This window comes from Typopeltis vanoorti, chromosome 9 (assembly GCF_054136105.1).
Source record: "Typopeltis vanoorti isolate ZY-2024b chromosome 9, IOZ_Tvanoo_1.0, whole genome shotgun sequence".
In the NCBI taxonomy this organism is placed as follows: domain Eukaryota; kingdom Metazoa; phylum Arthropoda; class Arachnida; order Uropygi; family Thelyphonidae; genus Typopeltis; species Typopeltis vanoorti.
The window spans coordinates 75621328-75637556 of NC_143557.1; the positions used below are offsets into that span (position 1 = coordinate 75621328).

At 35.5% G+C, this 16229-nt stretch overlaps 1 protein-coding gene across 6 annotated transcripts in view; it reads right to left on the reverse strand.

The window, feature by feature from the left end:
• Wdr59 (WD repeat domain 59) overlaps positions 1-16229 on the reverse strand; it is a 261127-nt gene that overhangs the window by 163133 nt on the left and 81765 nt on the right. For all 6 annotated transcript variants that reach the window (XM_090397480.1, XM_090397478.1, XM_090397477.1 and 3 more), the window contains exons 8-9: positions 12406-12522; positions 8783-8860 (exon numbers count right to left, since the gene is read on the reverse strand). In XM_090397480.1, the coding sequence (XP_090253606.1) occupies positions 8783-8860; positions 12406-12522 (195 nt within the window). The remainder of the gene's footprint in view (positions 1-8782; positions 8861-12405; positions 12523-16229) is intronic.

Genomic DNA, 16229 nt, shown 5'->3' on the forward strand with positions numbered 1-16229 from the left:
ACACCCACTTCAGTAACAGCAAAACTCTCTGGGTGACCCTTATAAAGTCTTCTGCTTTCGCATTCTTTCCAACCAAACTCGAATACAAAGAGAGATACTGTCCATATCAAAAGCAGCATCTCTTATCAGCATTCATCGCATTTATCAGCATTGTAATATCAAATCAAAAAGCAAACTGTTATCAGCAATGGTATGAATAGCATTTGCAGTTGGTGAAATAAAAAATGATGGTACAACATGACAAAATTTCATGCCGGCTGGGGCGTTGCCCGGTTAAACAAGGACCCCGTTGTTTTCGCCAGGGAACCAGGGCGAACAGCGAAAAGTCAGCTACTGGAACAAATCTGAAAACAAACCCCAACTCAACATCACCAGAGTTAAAGATCGGTACTATCAACGTAAGAAGTCTGAATGGCAAAGAAATGGAGCTAGCTGAGGAATTAGATAAGTACCAGATCGACATAATAGGGGTGACTGAAACAAAAAAGACCAAAACTGGTGAGATCTTTCTGAGCAATAAATACAAAATGTTATATTCAGGCAATAATAATCAAGGAAAAGAAGGAGTAGCCATAGTATTCAACACAAAATACGAGGCTAATCTTCTTGAATGGCAGTCAGTCTCAAGTAGAGTAATGTGGGCAAATATGAGAATGGGGAACTGGACAATGAGACTTATTTGTGCCTATGGTCCCACAGAAGGTTCTACTAAGGTAGAAGTGGAGGAATTTTTTGAGGCTTTAGAAAAAGCAACTGACACAATGAAAAAGGAAAAGTTGGTCCTTGTTGGGGATCTAAATAGCAGAGTGGGAAATGATTGCGAGACATAAAAATATTTTGGGAAAATTTGGAGAAAAGAGCAAAGCTAATAATAATGGCAAATAACTGTTGGATTTCTGCTCCGGACATGGACTGGTTATTACTAACACCATGTTCCAACATAAAAATGTGCACAAATTCACATGGAGAGAAGAGGCAAGGAATAAGAAAAGTCTCATTGACTATGTTATTGTTGATAGTGATGTTTTCTCCCTGGTGCAGGACACCAGAGTGTACAGAGGATTTGAAATTGGAAGTGATCACTATTTAGTCTTGAGCAGGATAAAATTGAATTTCATATTGAAAAGAATAACATGTAAGAAAGTTTTAAAGCGAATAAAAGTTGAGCAGCTCTCAGATGTAAACTATAGACTAAAATACAGAAATATTATTGAAAAGAAAATGAAAGAGTTTGAGAACAGGAATCAAACCTTGGAGATTCAGTGGCAAACTCTGAAGGAAACATTGATTGATTCTGCCAGAGAGGCATGTGGTGAGGTTGTGTGCAAAGATAAAAAAATCAGAACTCCCTGGTGGACACAGGAAGTTAAAGAGGCAGTGAAGGAAAAGAAGAAAGCATATCAAAAGTTCCTGGCAAATAAGTCAGCTTTTACTCTTACAGAATACAGAGACAAATGTAAGAAAGCTAAACAGTGTGTAAAACTAGCTAAACAAAAGTCATGGGAGGACTTTGGCAAGAATATAGAAAATAAATATCAAGAAGGTGGCAAAATATTCTGGAGGTTGTTGAAGAAGCTTAGGAATGGAGGAAAGAGTGCTGTAAAAGGAATTAGAGATGATAAAGGTGAAATGAAAACAGGAGAAAAAGATATCCTTGAAGTATGGAGTAATTACTTTGAAAAACTGCTAAATGAAACAAGCAGTGATGACAGCACAGTGATAAAAAAACACTGACCAGGCATGCAGTCAGGAATACATATCCATACTTGAAGTAGAAAAAGCCATCAAAGGCTTGAAATGTGGAAAGGCAGCAGGAGTAGATGATATTTGACCAGAAATGCTGAAGTATGGTGGTATAAGAGTCTTACAGTGGCTGCACTGCATAGTTCAGAAAGCCTGGACAGAGGGATGAATTCCCGATGATTGGAGTAGAGCTCTCATAGTACCCATATATAAAAAGGGAAATAAAACTGAATGTGAGAATTACAGAGGTATTTCCCTACTGAGTGTTCCTGGCAAGATTTATGCAAGTATACTTGAGAAACGGTTGAGAAGAATTGTGGAAGAAAAGCTTGGTGAAGAACAAGCTGGATTCAGGCCAAATAGAGGCTGTCAGGATCAGATCTTCACTTTACGACAAATAGTCGAGATAGCATGGGAATATAACAAAGATCTGTATTTAAGTTTTGTCGATTTGGAAAAGGCATATGACAAGGTGCCAAGAGAGAAGCTATTCAATACGCTGCAGTTATATGGTGTCAATGGGGCATTATATCAAGCAATACTTAGTCTTTATTTGAGTTGTGAGTCAGCAGTTAGAATTGAAGGAAGTACAGGAAGATGGTTTAATGTTAAATCTGGTGTGAGACAAGGATGTACATTATCCCCTCTGTTATTCATTATCTATATGGATCACATTATGAAGGAATGTGGTATTAAACCTGATATCAAAATTGGAGATGTTAATGTCAGCTCTTTGCTTTATGCGGATGATGTTATACTTCTAAATAAATCCGCTACAAGTCTGCAAGATTCTCTGACTAAATTGAATAGCTGTTGTAATAGATATGGTATGAAGGTCAGCAATAAAAAGACAAAGACAATGAAAATAGGCAGAATCATTGAAAATGTCAACTGTGTTGTGAATGGAGAACCTGTGGAACAAGTAAAACATTTCAGCTACTTAGGCACAATTTTTACTGAAGATGGTAAACTAAATATAGAAATAGACAACAGAATCAGCAAAGCTGGTATCGTGGGAAGTCAATTGAATAAATTCATATGGAATAAGAAAGAAATTAGTCGGAACACTAAATTAGCTGTATACAAGACTGTGTTCAAACCAATTTTAACTTATGGATCTGAGAGCTGGGTCAGAAGTAAAACACTTGACCAAAGACTAGAGACCGCAGATATGAGAGTCCTGAGAAAGATTAGAGGCGTGAACAGATGGCATCAATGGCAATATCATATTAAAAATGAGGATATTAGGAAAGAACTTGACATTGTCAGCATCCAGGAATGCGTTAGCAGAGCTAATCTCAGATGGTATGGTCACTTAAATAGAATGGGAGAGGAAAGATTGGCAAAACAAGTGTTCTCTGCCAGGTTGGCAGGAAAACGACCCAGAGGAAGACCAAGATATAGGTGGAGTGATACGGTACAAAGTGCCTTAGACGATAGAAATATAAGATCTGATAATGTTGGAGTCTTGACAAGTAACAGACTGATTTGGAGGAAAATTGTAGATAGGAAGTTAGTAATGATGTAATTTTTTCATGTAGTACTGTCATATCCTGTACACCCCTTGAGGGTACATGGCAGGAATTTGATGATGATGACTAAGTAATTCATGAATAGCAGAAAATACTGTGAGTGAGTGAAAGAAAAATGCACTGGAATACTCCAGCTTTAGTGGAGAATCTAAAGAAATGAAGCCATCCACCATGATATGTAATGAATGAGTGAACAGAGGAAATTGGCAATCCTGTTGCAAAGGAAACTTAGTTTTTTGAATGCAGAGGCAAATAAGAATGTGATGCACTTGAAAAGAAGAAGTTGAATGTGATGTTAAGTCAATCCAAGAAGCGATATCTGAATAAGTATCTTCATTCTGTCTTGGATGCAATAAGACAGAATTGTGTTTTTGTTAAAGCTGACAAAGTTTTTCTCATTCTACTGAAATATGACAAGGAAAAAACAATGTTTAAGGCACTGATTGTAGAAGATCTTCTGGCTTGGGATATATCAGCACTGCAAAGTCTGTTTGTTGTTTGAAAAGGATGAATGGAGCCATTACCAAAACTTGTGGATAAGATATGTGTTTGGTGATAGGTACCATTTGTGAATACGATAAACATTGTGGATTATATACATAACTATTCTGGTTGAAAGGCTTTATACATTGGCTATTCACAACTATTATTTTTCAGGAAATTACAATGTATACTAAATATTAATTATAACTTTAATTAATACTTCCTATATTTTGGCAACATTACATTGCCATCATCAGTGATCACAAAACAATGATATATGCAATCAGGCACTGCTGGGTAAATGATGCTAAAGAAAGGCAACCAAAGTCATGCCCAATTCCACCCCCCCCCACTAGGGCTCCAATTTAGGACTCTAGGCTCGACTTGGGTTAACTTTCTTTAGCCTCATTTATCCAGTAGTACCTGCTTTCATATATCATTGTTTTGTGATCACTGATGATGACAATGTAATGTTGCTGAAATATAGAAAGTTAATTATTTAGTTAATTATTAATTAATTTATTTATTAAACTGTTCATTAAAATAATTATTTATTATTATTAATTAATGTAATATTTAGTATATATTGTAATTTCCTGTGAAATAATAGTTATTTCAACCAGAACTATGGGGTAAAGAACCGGACACTGGAGTTTCTTCAGATTCTTCACAAAGAAACCATCCACCATGACATATATTGAATGCCAGTATCTTCTGTTTATCCTTTGCAACTGGATTGCCAAGGATGGATGGCAGACCACGTAATGTGGTAAGTATTTCAAGGTTGTATAGGCGAGAAGTAATGTCATGAGTAGAATAGATTTTTTTTTTTTTTTTTTTTTTTTTTTTTTTGAGATGGAGAAGGCTAAGTGTGTGATGTGCTTATGCCAAAAGATGCCAGAAGCAAAGGTCTGACCAAGAAAAGATATCTGATCTTGTTACAAGAGAGGAATATTTTCAAAGAAGCTGTGATATGAAGCAGGTCTTTCTTGAATGAAATAAGAGACTTAGTGGCACTGGATAATATCTGATTGTGTTTTACCATCATATACAGTTTCAACTTGAAGAGAATACAATTGTACTTACAAAGCCCTCAACTGCCAGGCCAATCCTCAATGGGTTGTGTACTTGCTCACAGTAGATCCAAAACACACTCGCACGAAAACCTCTGAACAGTGCTTGGAGCATTTTAACAAGAATAAAACTGACAATGGAACAAACTATGGAAAGGTGAAACTGTACACAAAATCTGATACTTCAGGCAGTTCTCTGCATTCCAAATACATGATCTGAAGGTCTCTGCCCAGTTATATAGATGTGGCTCTTAAGCAACCTAATAATTATATACAGTGGTTTATCTAGTATTCTACATCAAGTTAATTTTAATACTAGAGGTCCACATCAATAGATATGATCGTCTTCCTTTCTGCTTGTACCAGGGAAAAAAACACCATTGGCAAGATGTTTTTTTTCTACGTTGGTACATCTGTCATAAGCATCCATATGAAATTGTAAGTCATTCTATCAAGTAGCTTGTTTTATACAGCTGTCTGAAGAAAAAGTGTTGTCTGTATTCTTTGAAATGGATAAAATTGAGTATCGTGCAGTTATAAAATTCTTTGTAAAAGAAGGTTTAACACCAAAAGAAATTCATTCAAAGTTCATAAAAGTTTATGGGCACTCTTCTCCTTCATTTTCTACAATTAAGAAATGGGATGCCAAGTTTAAACGTGGTCGTACCAGCCTTGAAGATGATCCACGTGAAGGACGTCCAAAAAGTGTAACATCAGAAATCATTGATCAAGTGCACTATATGGTATTGGATGACCAGCGAATCAAAGTGCATGAAATTGCTGAGACTATAGCATTTCAAAAGAACGTGTAGGATATATTTTGCATGAAGAATTGCAAATGAAAAAGCTTTGCACAAGATGGATGCCGTGCTTGCTCACAGGAGATCCAAAACACACTCGCATGAAAATCTCTGAACAATGCTTGGAGCATTTTAACAAGAATAAAACTGATTTTGTGCATCGATTTATTACTATAGATGAGACTAGGATTCACCATTACACACCAGAATCCAAACAGCAGTCAAAATAGTGGACAGAAGCCGGTTGTTCAGCACCAAAGAAGACAAAGTCAGTTCCATCAGCAGGAAAGGTCATGGCATCGGTATTTTGGGATGCTAAAAGTATTTTGTTTATTAATTATCTTGAAATGGGTAAAACAATAACCAGGGAATATTATTCTGATCTTTTAACCAGACTAGATGAAAAAATTTGTGAGAAAAGACCAGGTTTGCAGTAGAAAAAAATCATCTTTCATTAGGACAATGCACCTGCCTACAAATGTGTTTTGGCGATGGGAAATGGAAAATTAAGGGATCTACACTATGAATTGTTGGAACATCCACCCTATTCCCCATATTTGGCTCCCTCTGACTTCTATCTCTTCCCAAAACTAAAACTCTTTCTCGCTGGTCAGCATTTTTCTTTTAATCAAGAGGTGATTGCAGCTGTAGAGGGGTGTTTTGCAGATCTTACTGAGAACCACTATAGGGACAGGATAATGGCACTGGAGAATAGTTGGAATAAATGTATTAGTCTTAAAGGGAGATTATGTTGAAAAATAAAAATAATTTTGAAATTATAAATTTATTTTTTGATTGTTAGTCCAAAAACTTTTCAGACCATCTTCATATATGTCCAACTGGTGCATGCAAAATTTTTGAACAACAAAGAAGATCAAAACACTTAGCACAAATGGATTAATGGTTATTTCTCAAAATCTAGGTGTTATTAATAACTACAGGTATCCCTTGCTTAATGCAATTAATTAATCCCTGCAATGTTACTGCGTATATCAAAATCACATTAATCAAATCTAATAATCAATGATAAAAATTACAATTCTTCCATGATCGATTACTGTATTAATAATTCGTTTTGTATGGTACTCTTTTAGGAAAGATAAAAAAATGAATGCAAAGTAAATGTCTAATAAATGCTTGTACCTACATTAGTTAGTGAAATTTTTTATCAAAAAAAGTTATCAAGAGTCCTTTGAACAGTTTTAGTTTTTTCTTATCAGCATAAATTCTACAATAAGTAAAATGACTCTCTAGACATCAGCAAACAAGCATTATTCGGTTAACATCTGAATCCATATCCATTACTTTCTGCCTAAGCGATTCTAAACTGCAAAATATTCCATCAGTTCTTTGATTGTTTTCTTTGTAACCTCATCTTCACATTCCATTTGTTTATTGTCTTCATATGCACATTGTTTTCAATTTTTAGGTCATTGTTGCTGAAATCTTTTGAATTTGAATCCAATAATTCTTTAACATTGGATTCATCAACACCATCAAAACCAAGATCTTCATCAAGTGCAACGATTTTTTCAACAACGTTGTTCACAGGATTCTGAAAACAACCTCATTAACGCATTCTGGCAAAAGGTTTTTACAAACAGCTTTCATGCAGCCTAGAAGACACTTTCTCCCATGAGTCATGTTTTCAATTGTGTGCTTAATGTTAAAATTTTTCCAAAATTCTTGGAGCGTAATCGCATATTCTCCCGTTGTTATTTCTACTGCCTTTGAGAATGTCATTTTAAGAAAATAGGCTTTGAAAGTTGCAATGACGTCCATGGGTTGTAGCAATGATGTCATATTTGGTGGAAAAAATAAAACTTTCACATTCTCACACAGACCATTAAAAGAATTTGAATGACCAGGTGCATTATCTAAAAGCAAAAGCGCTTTGAAGGCTAAGTTATTTCTCTTGCAATAAGCTTCAATTGCCAGACAAAAATAAGATAAACCAATCTTATTTTGGGTTTCAGAAGGCTTTGGGTAACCCAAGCCTTCTGATTCGCACACCAAATTACAGGTAAAGAGTTCTTGTTACATCCTTTTAAAGCCCTTGGATGCGCCTTCAATTTAAAATTTCCATTAGCATTCCCTCCAAGCATAACAGTTATGCGATCTTTTGATAATTTATAGCCAGGCTGCACTGCTTCTTTTTTTGATATAAAAGTTCTAGATGGCATTTTTTTCCAATAGAGGCCAGTTTCATCTACATTGAAAATTGGCAGTAATCATAATAATTTTCTTTGATAATTTTCTGAAGCTTAGCAGGAAATGTAGATGCAGCATCTTCACCTGTTATTTTCACATTCTTTAGTCCAGCCCTAGATTTAAAATTTTCAAGCCAGTCTTTTCTAGCTGCGAATTTTGAATCGTCTTTATATTTTAGTCTCTTTAAGTCTTGAAAAAGAGACCTAGAGTTTTGGCTGTGATATTATAGGCACTAATTGGAATTCTCTTTTGATTGCAGTCTTCCAGCCAAATAATTAACAGATCTTTCATTTCAACCATCATAGCAATTTGGTTGTGTGTGCAATGCATGCTTGTAGATGCAACTTTACCTTGCTCACAATACTCATCAGCTTTGGATAAAATAGTCCATAGTGTAGACTCGTTAAAACCAAATTCGCTTCCAATCTTACTTTTACTTTCACCACATTTAAATCTTTTAATTATATCAAGTTTTGTATCTAAGATAATTACTTTCCTCCTCTTTTTTTCACTTAAAGAACTGGTTGTAGGATTGCTCTTATTCTTTGAAATGATTAATGGGCTGTAAAATTTACGAAGAACATAATTTGTAATACAGCAGAACAACTGGAGCTTGCAATATGCCCACTCTTAATGCTGGCAGTGAAGTAACTGGCTGGCTCTCAGGTTCTGGGAGCGCAGTTGTGTGGGAGGAATGATGTCATTATGCTCACGACTTTCTTTCTCCTCGAGGCTTGCATGTTTTTGGTGGTAAATTTAAAGGCATGTTAATTAAATTCTTGCCGCGTATATCAAGGGATAGTCGCAATTTATTTCCCTGCGTTAATCAAATCCCGCATTAAGCAAGAGATACCTGTATAATAAAGAAAAATCAAATCTTCCCAAAATTTAAAAGTCATTCTCTTCAAAAACAACAGAAAACAAAATTGTATTAACTAACCGTGTACCTAGCTCTCCATACAGGAAACCCTGTAGATAATACACTTTCAGGCTTCCGTGGACTTGTGGTATCCCAAAACTGCATTAAATAATGAAGGGAAAAAATTAGGGAAACTATTACACTAATATTAATATTTATTTACAAAGTATATTATAAAAATTGTTCAAAACAACACAAAGAGCTCATTATTAGGTTTAATGGAATGAACACAACACAGAGGAACAATAAAATACAAGTTTATTGGATTCTGTACTTCCTTTGTCATAGAGACATCATCATGGATACAATCTCAAAATTGTAACAGCACCCATTGAGAATGCTTCTCACAGAATTTTAGGCTTTTAGCCTAATTTTTTTCCTACTTATTGTTTTAAGTGTTTTTGTGTGTGCTTTAACAATTTTGAAACTGTATCCCTGACAATGCCTCTGTGATAGAGGAAATATAGAATCCATTAAATTTGTGTATTATTGTTTCTCTGTGCTGTATCCATTCCATTAAACCTAATAATGTTTAAACCAGCACATAAGCCTAAATACTAGACATATATATATATATATATACAGAAATAGTTGTTTTTAAATTGGTTTTAAAAGTTTAAGATTTAAAATATCATTATTTAGATTCAAATATTAAGATAAAAAATTAATACAATAAATAGCTTTATTTTTATTTTTTTTAGAAGCAGTGGATGTCAAAGAATATATTGCTGAGTTTTATATATAGAAGCTAATATTTCATGCTAGCTCAGCAATGTAATCAACAAAAGTATTATTAATTATTATGCTTTGCATTTTATTTATATTTTATTTATGCTTTGCATTTATATTAATAATAATTATTAATTATTATGCTTTGCATTTTGAGATGAAATTCAGTAGTACCATGAATTTCATGACTTGCAACCAATGGGAGAAAGTTTTTATATATAAAATTATTTAAATGCTTTATGTTGCTAAAGAAGTTGCTAACTTGGTGAGTACCCTATCATGGGGAAGAGATTTTGACAAAAAAATTAGTTCAAACAATGACAGGGGAAAGATGGCACTGTGAGCAGAAGAAAATTATATTATTGTAAAATGGATGGTATGTAACTGAAATGATTCACAGTCAATGACAAACAAAGTCATTCGATGACTTACTTCACCCATTTCTGAAATCGACTGTATGATCCATTTCAGAAGAGCAGGTTAGACATTTAAACCAGCAAGGGGCTAGCAACCACTTTCTACGAAAGAAAAAAAAGTACAAGCATTCTGTAAGTTTAATGCCCCACATGGGAAAACTAGTGTATATTTCTACTATACACGAAAAGCAGAAGAGCCTGTAGAACAAATACCATATATGGGCAGCAGCATCAGGAGTAATCTATTGATATTGTGCTTGAACCGCAGGAGATTGTAATCCATTGGAAATGCTTCATGGGGGAAGCTGTTCCACAGAATGGAGGTGGAAAGAATGAAAGATGACTGGGAGCAGTAGGTTCAGTGAGTACGCAGTTTGACTGTAAAGGGATGTGGAGCAGCTGCTTCTTGAATTCCTGTCAATTTGGCAAAAATGGAAGACAAAACAGATGCTAGTTCTACAACAATGCCTGTGGAAATATGAAAAGAATGTGTAAGAGAAATGCATTAATCAACTAGACTGCCCTTTTCTGAATCAAGAATTTTTAGGGAAGTCTTAGTGCACCACCCCAAACATGAGAGAAGTATTCCAATGTTTGTCAGATTTGGGATTTATATAGAGTAAGTACCTGTTCAGCAGAGAAGAACCATTTTAAGCAGAAAAGGATGCCAAGTTTTTTGAAAGCTGAATGATGTTATAGAAGTGATATGACTGTGCCAGGAAAGGTCTGGCACAGTCATATCTGGAAGTAAGATTCCATCCGAGAAGAGAGATTTGGTCTTGACTGTTGAGCTGATCATTGCCATATCCCCAAGTGTCCTCATGGGTACAGAAGTCTGACTTACATCAGTTTACAGAATGAAGTTAACCCTGTGAGAATGGCCAGTCCTCAGCAGAGTGCCAACAGCATCGAACGACTGGTCCCCTTCCAACTACTAACCACGCTCAGACTTGCCCAAGTTTTTGCATGAGCCATAAGTAACGGAGACTCTACCAATTGGCCAACCTTTGCTGGCATTAAGCTGATCATTATCAAAAGTAAATGGAGAAGATCCGATTCTTTATTATGAGAAAATAAGCAAAACTGCATTATGGAATGCATTGAAGACTAGGTTGCTTTCACTCTAATCAAGGATACTGTGGAGATCGGTGTTCAGGGCACTTACAGATTATCTTGAAGTTTGAGATGTTCTAGCACTGCAAGGCTTGTCATATGAAGTCAATGACAGCAGGTCAATTATATAGATCAGAAAGAAGGTGGGTGAAACAACAGACCCCCCCCCCCCCGAGGGATACTGGCATTGACAGGAAAGTCTGAGGAGAGAACACCATCCACCATTACACGTAGAGATCGATCTGAGAGAAAACTGGCAATCCATTTACACAAGCCAAAAGCGGTCCAAATCATGGTAACTTGTTGAGAAGTCCTCAATGCCAGACCCTATCAAAAGCCTTGGAGATGTCAAGAGTAATGGCACATACTTCTCCAAACCTTTCCATGGAGTGAGTCCAAAGATGTGTAACATAAGCCAGGAGATCTCTTTCTTGTGGATATAGATTAGCACAATCCATACTGGTGGTGACTAATTAGATAGCAATTTTCAAGTTGATAACCTTCTCCATTACTTTATACAAAACTGATGTGAGAGATAGATGATGATAAACATTTTCATTGAAAAATGTTTATCATCATCCTGAAAAAGTTCCATTTGGTCTCTAGAGCAGGGATTCCAGATTATAAAAAATAAAATATATACATAATTTTAAAAAAATTCCAAGCCCATCCATAGTATTAATATATACAATAGATTTACAACTTTCATTGAGTGAGTCACAAAAACATGAGATAGTTGTTCACCAGTTTTATACAAATATGCTTCTATCTCAAGATGATGATAATTCAACAAAAACATTTACTGTTTTTAGAATATGCAAAATTTGAGAATGTATGATAAGCACTTAAGAAACATTGATGTGCTACATCAATTTTTCTATGCAGAAAAATAAGTTTCTTCTTCCCCCCCCCCCCCATTTAACTTGTTCACTATAAAAAAACTTGAAAGCACAAGCTGTTATTCTCAATATATGTTTTTAAATAAATATTTCTATTTAAATGCATTATTATTATTATTACATGACACCTCCAGGGAATCCATGGACTCATCACAGGAGGGCAATCTACTACTATACTTCGCTAAATACATCTCACCCTATCTACTGGGAGAAAAAACCCTGCTACCTCTGTATGAGATCAGCTAACTCATCTTCAATTGAAAAAGTCCATATAAGGATTTCCCCCTGTCACGACAAGAATTGAATCCAGGTCTTTTACAATCGAAGGGTGCAATGTTCTGCTTCTTCCAATTGCACTATGGAGGCGTTATTTTGTGGAAACTACTATGAAGATTTTTCAATCCAAAGTTAACAAATTAAAAAACTTTTCTTTTATAGGATGCACATTTTATTTCAAATAAAAATTGTCAGAAAGATGAATACTTACTTTAACAGTGCAGTCTTGGCTAGATGTTGCAAGGTAATCCTGCATTGTCAAACTCCAGTCTAGGCCATGTATTTTAGATAAATGGGCAGCTATATACTGAACTGGACTAGTTCCTTTCTGTGATGTAGAAAACATTTGATATTAATAATAATCAAATGAAAATTGTCAAACAAACAAAAAAAAATGTTAAAAAAAACTAAAATTTTGACTAGAAAAAAGAAGTTAAGCATTTTAACTTGAAGAAAACAAATTGAAAACAAAAGCAAAATAAAAGATGGTAGTGCTCATAGAAATAAATTTAAGTAGAATATCCTTTTGTATCCTCTAACAGTATTAGAAAGGATATTAAAGGATTACTGGAAGAAGTGAGAAAGAAATGTAAGAAAGTGACAACTGTTAAAGCATTTTTACATAAATATGACAGTACAAAGCAAAGAAGGAGGGATATGATGGCAAATGATTCAATGCGCAGGCTGCATGTAGAAGAAACAGGTGCGAGTTTTTGGATGTATGGAGTGATTCTCATGATAGAAAAGACTTACATAAGAGGGATAAGATGTATGCACTTGAATGGATTGATATTAAGACCCAGAAAAAATTATTTATTGAGGTGAGACCTAATGAAGAGTCAGTGAACCTAGATAATCATCGGAAGAATAGTGAGGGTGTGTAAATGCAGATAGGTATGCAAATATGATAATGATATGAATGTCAATAAGCATAGTTATGAATCTGGTGAAAGGGTGGACCTGTACAGATCAGATTTTTGGACTCTGTGTGTGTGTATGAGAGAGAGAGAGAGAGAGAGAGAGAGAAAGAATGGAAAAGATAACATTCTGAACTGTGCCAAGCAGACTATGGATGCGAGTATACAACAGTCAGTTGTCTATGAACATATACAGGAGCATCAGGAACAAGGAGATGAGTTTGTTGCCTTGGTGAATACATGTTGGGGCTTAAAAATTATTAGTAAAACCAGGCTATAAGAGTCAGATGTAGTGATTGGAATCAATCGTAAAAGATAGTGTTATCTGGAAGGACAGAAGACAGTGGAAAGGAAGAGCGATACTACTAATGATATTAGGTGATTTTAATCCAGTGAGAGAAGAAACTCGTGAAAGAAATAATAGTAATAATGTTCCATGTAACAGTGAGCTTGAGGTAATCTAGTGTGAAGTATGCTGCAGACCTGGCAGTTCAGTTGTTGGGGATGATGAAACATGCTGCAAATTACCCTGATGGATACTAAACAAGTAACAATTATGAATGAACTTAATTTATTCAAACACTGATTGAGCAGCAGAAAAATCATATAAGAATAAAGGAGAATTTATTGAGCTGTTGCAAGACGACTTTCTCAAGCAGCATGCAAGAGGAGGAACTCGAGGCCAAAGAGTTGCATTTGATTGCAGCATCAGTTAAGGATGCTATTGTTTTGCCACAAGACCAGTTGATAACAGTAATCATGCCATTTTTATCTGAGAAGTAGCTAACTATATGGATGTTCCGATTAGGAATAGTTACATGCTGACCTACACAGTTGGAAATCATGACAAATTCAAGATAATACCTTGTTTGGCAGGGATGCTTAAGGGTCAAAGCTGTATAAATGAGAGGAGACTTCCACAAAAATAAGGAATGCAGAGAACTGACCAGGGCTTCTGACTAATGTCCGATCCTCACCTTCTTGTGGTGCATCCTGTTAGGTAACTACCTGGACACTGAACGAATGAGGATGTGCTGGCAATTTGGGATTTAGCCAACCAAACTGTATTCTTATCGGCTTAAACTACAATTTAAAATCATGTCAGCTGGGGCATCTCCCAGTTAAACAATGCCCCTGTAGTTTTCTCCAGAGAACCAGGGCGAACTGTAAAAAGTCAGCTACTGCAACAAATCCTGAAATACATCCGAGCTGAACATCACCAGAGTTCAAGATCAGTACTATTAACATAAGAAGCCTGAATGGCAAAGAAATGGAGCTAGCTGAGGAACTGGATAAGTACCAGATTGACATAATAGGGGTGACTAAAACAAAAAAGACAAAAACTGGCAAGATCTTTCTGAGCAATAAATATGAAATATTATATTCAGGCAATAACAATCAGGGAAAAGAAAAAGTAGCTATAGCATTCAACACTTAATACGAGGTTAATCTTCTTGAATTGCAGGCAAGAACAAGAAATGATGCAGGCAAACATCAGAATGGGGAACTGGACAATGAAACTTATTTGTGCCTATGGTCCCACAGAAGGAGGTTCTACTAAGGTAGAAGGAGAGGAATTTTTTGAGGCTTTAGAGAAAGCCTCAAAAAGCCTGACAATGGAAAAGAAAAAGTTGGTCCTTGTAGGGGATCTAAATAGCAGAGTAGGAAATGATTGTCAGACATACAAAAATATTTTGGAAAAATTTGGAGAAAAGAGCAAAGCTAATAATAATGGCAAATACCTGTTGGATTTCTGCTCAGGACATGGACTGGTTATTACTAACACCATGTTCCAACATAAAAATGTGCACAAATTCACATGGAGAAATCAGGCAAGGAATATGAACCCTCTCATCGACTATGTTATTGTTGATATTGATGTTTTCTCGCTGGTGCAGAATACTAAAGTGTACAGAGTACTTGAAATTGGAAGTGAACACCATTTAGTCTTGAGTAGGATAAAATTGAATTTCATCATGTAAGAAAGTTTTAAAGTGAATAAAAGTTGAGCAGCTCTCAGATGTGAACTGTAGACTAAAATACACAAACCTTATTGAAGAAAAAATTAAACAGTTTGAGAACAGGAACCAAACCTTGAAGATTCAGTGGCAAATCCTGATGAAAACATTGATTGATTCAGCCAGAGAGGCATGTTGTGAGGTTGTCTGTAAGGATAGAAAAATCAGAACTACATGGTAGACACAAGAAGTTAAAGAGGCTGTGAAGGAAAAGAAGAAAGCATATCAAAAGTACCTCTCAAATAAGTCTATACTATACTGTAAACCGCCAATCAGGATACAATACCTATTATATTGGTGAACTGCAATATTCCCATACTGGATTACTTTCTTTCCAGCACAAAGAAAAAACAAACAAAAACATAACAGCAAAAACAAAAATCCCACCACTGAGATGTCCTTACATGTAATACAATCTAGACATACTCCTGAAATCGAGATCACAATTATCGATTTCCAAAATAATGAAACTAAATTATGTTCTAAATCTCTAGTGATAAGATTACCCAATATTCTATAAACATAGAAAGACTCAATTTACTCTCCTCTTCTTGGCAGCTGAAAAAAAAAATTACTCCTCACTACTCTCAAACCAGTCAGACTTTCCAATACTCTAAACCAACCAAGCTCCTCTTAATACAGGATTTCATAAAAACCATGTGGCAGGCTCACAGTTAGTTTTGTGGTTTACATCTGATGATGTTGTAAATAAAATAGCCAGCATCCGCAATGTTGCACAATTCCCATGTACTGTATATAAGAGGGGGGGGGGGTTCTTCCTTTTATGTTCAAGCCAATTTTAACTTATGGATTTGAGAGCTGGGTTATAAATAAATAAAGCACTTGACCAAAGACTAGAGACTGCAGATATCAGAGCCCTGAGAAAGATTAGTGGTGTAAACAGATGGCATCAATGGCAATATGATATTCAAAACAAGGATATTAGGAAAGAACTTGACATTGTTAGCATCCAGGAATGTGTTGGTAGAGCTAATCTCAGGTGGTATGGTCACTTCAACAGAATGGGCGAGGAAAGAATAGCAAAACAAGTCTTCTCTGCCAGGTTGGCAGGAAAAAGACCCAGAAGAAGACCAAGATAT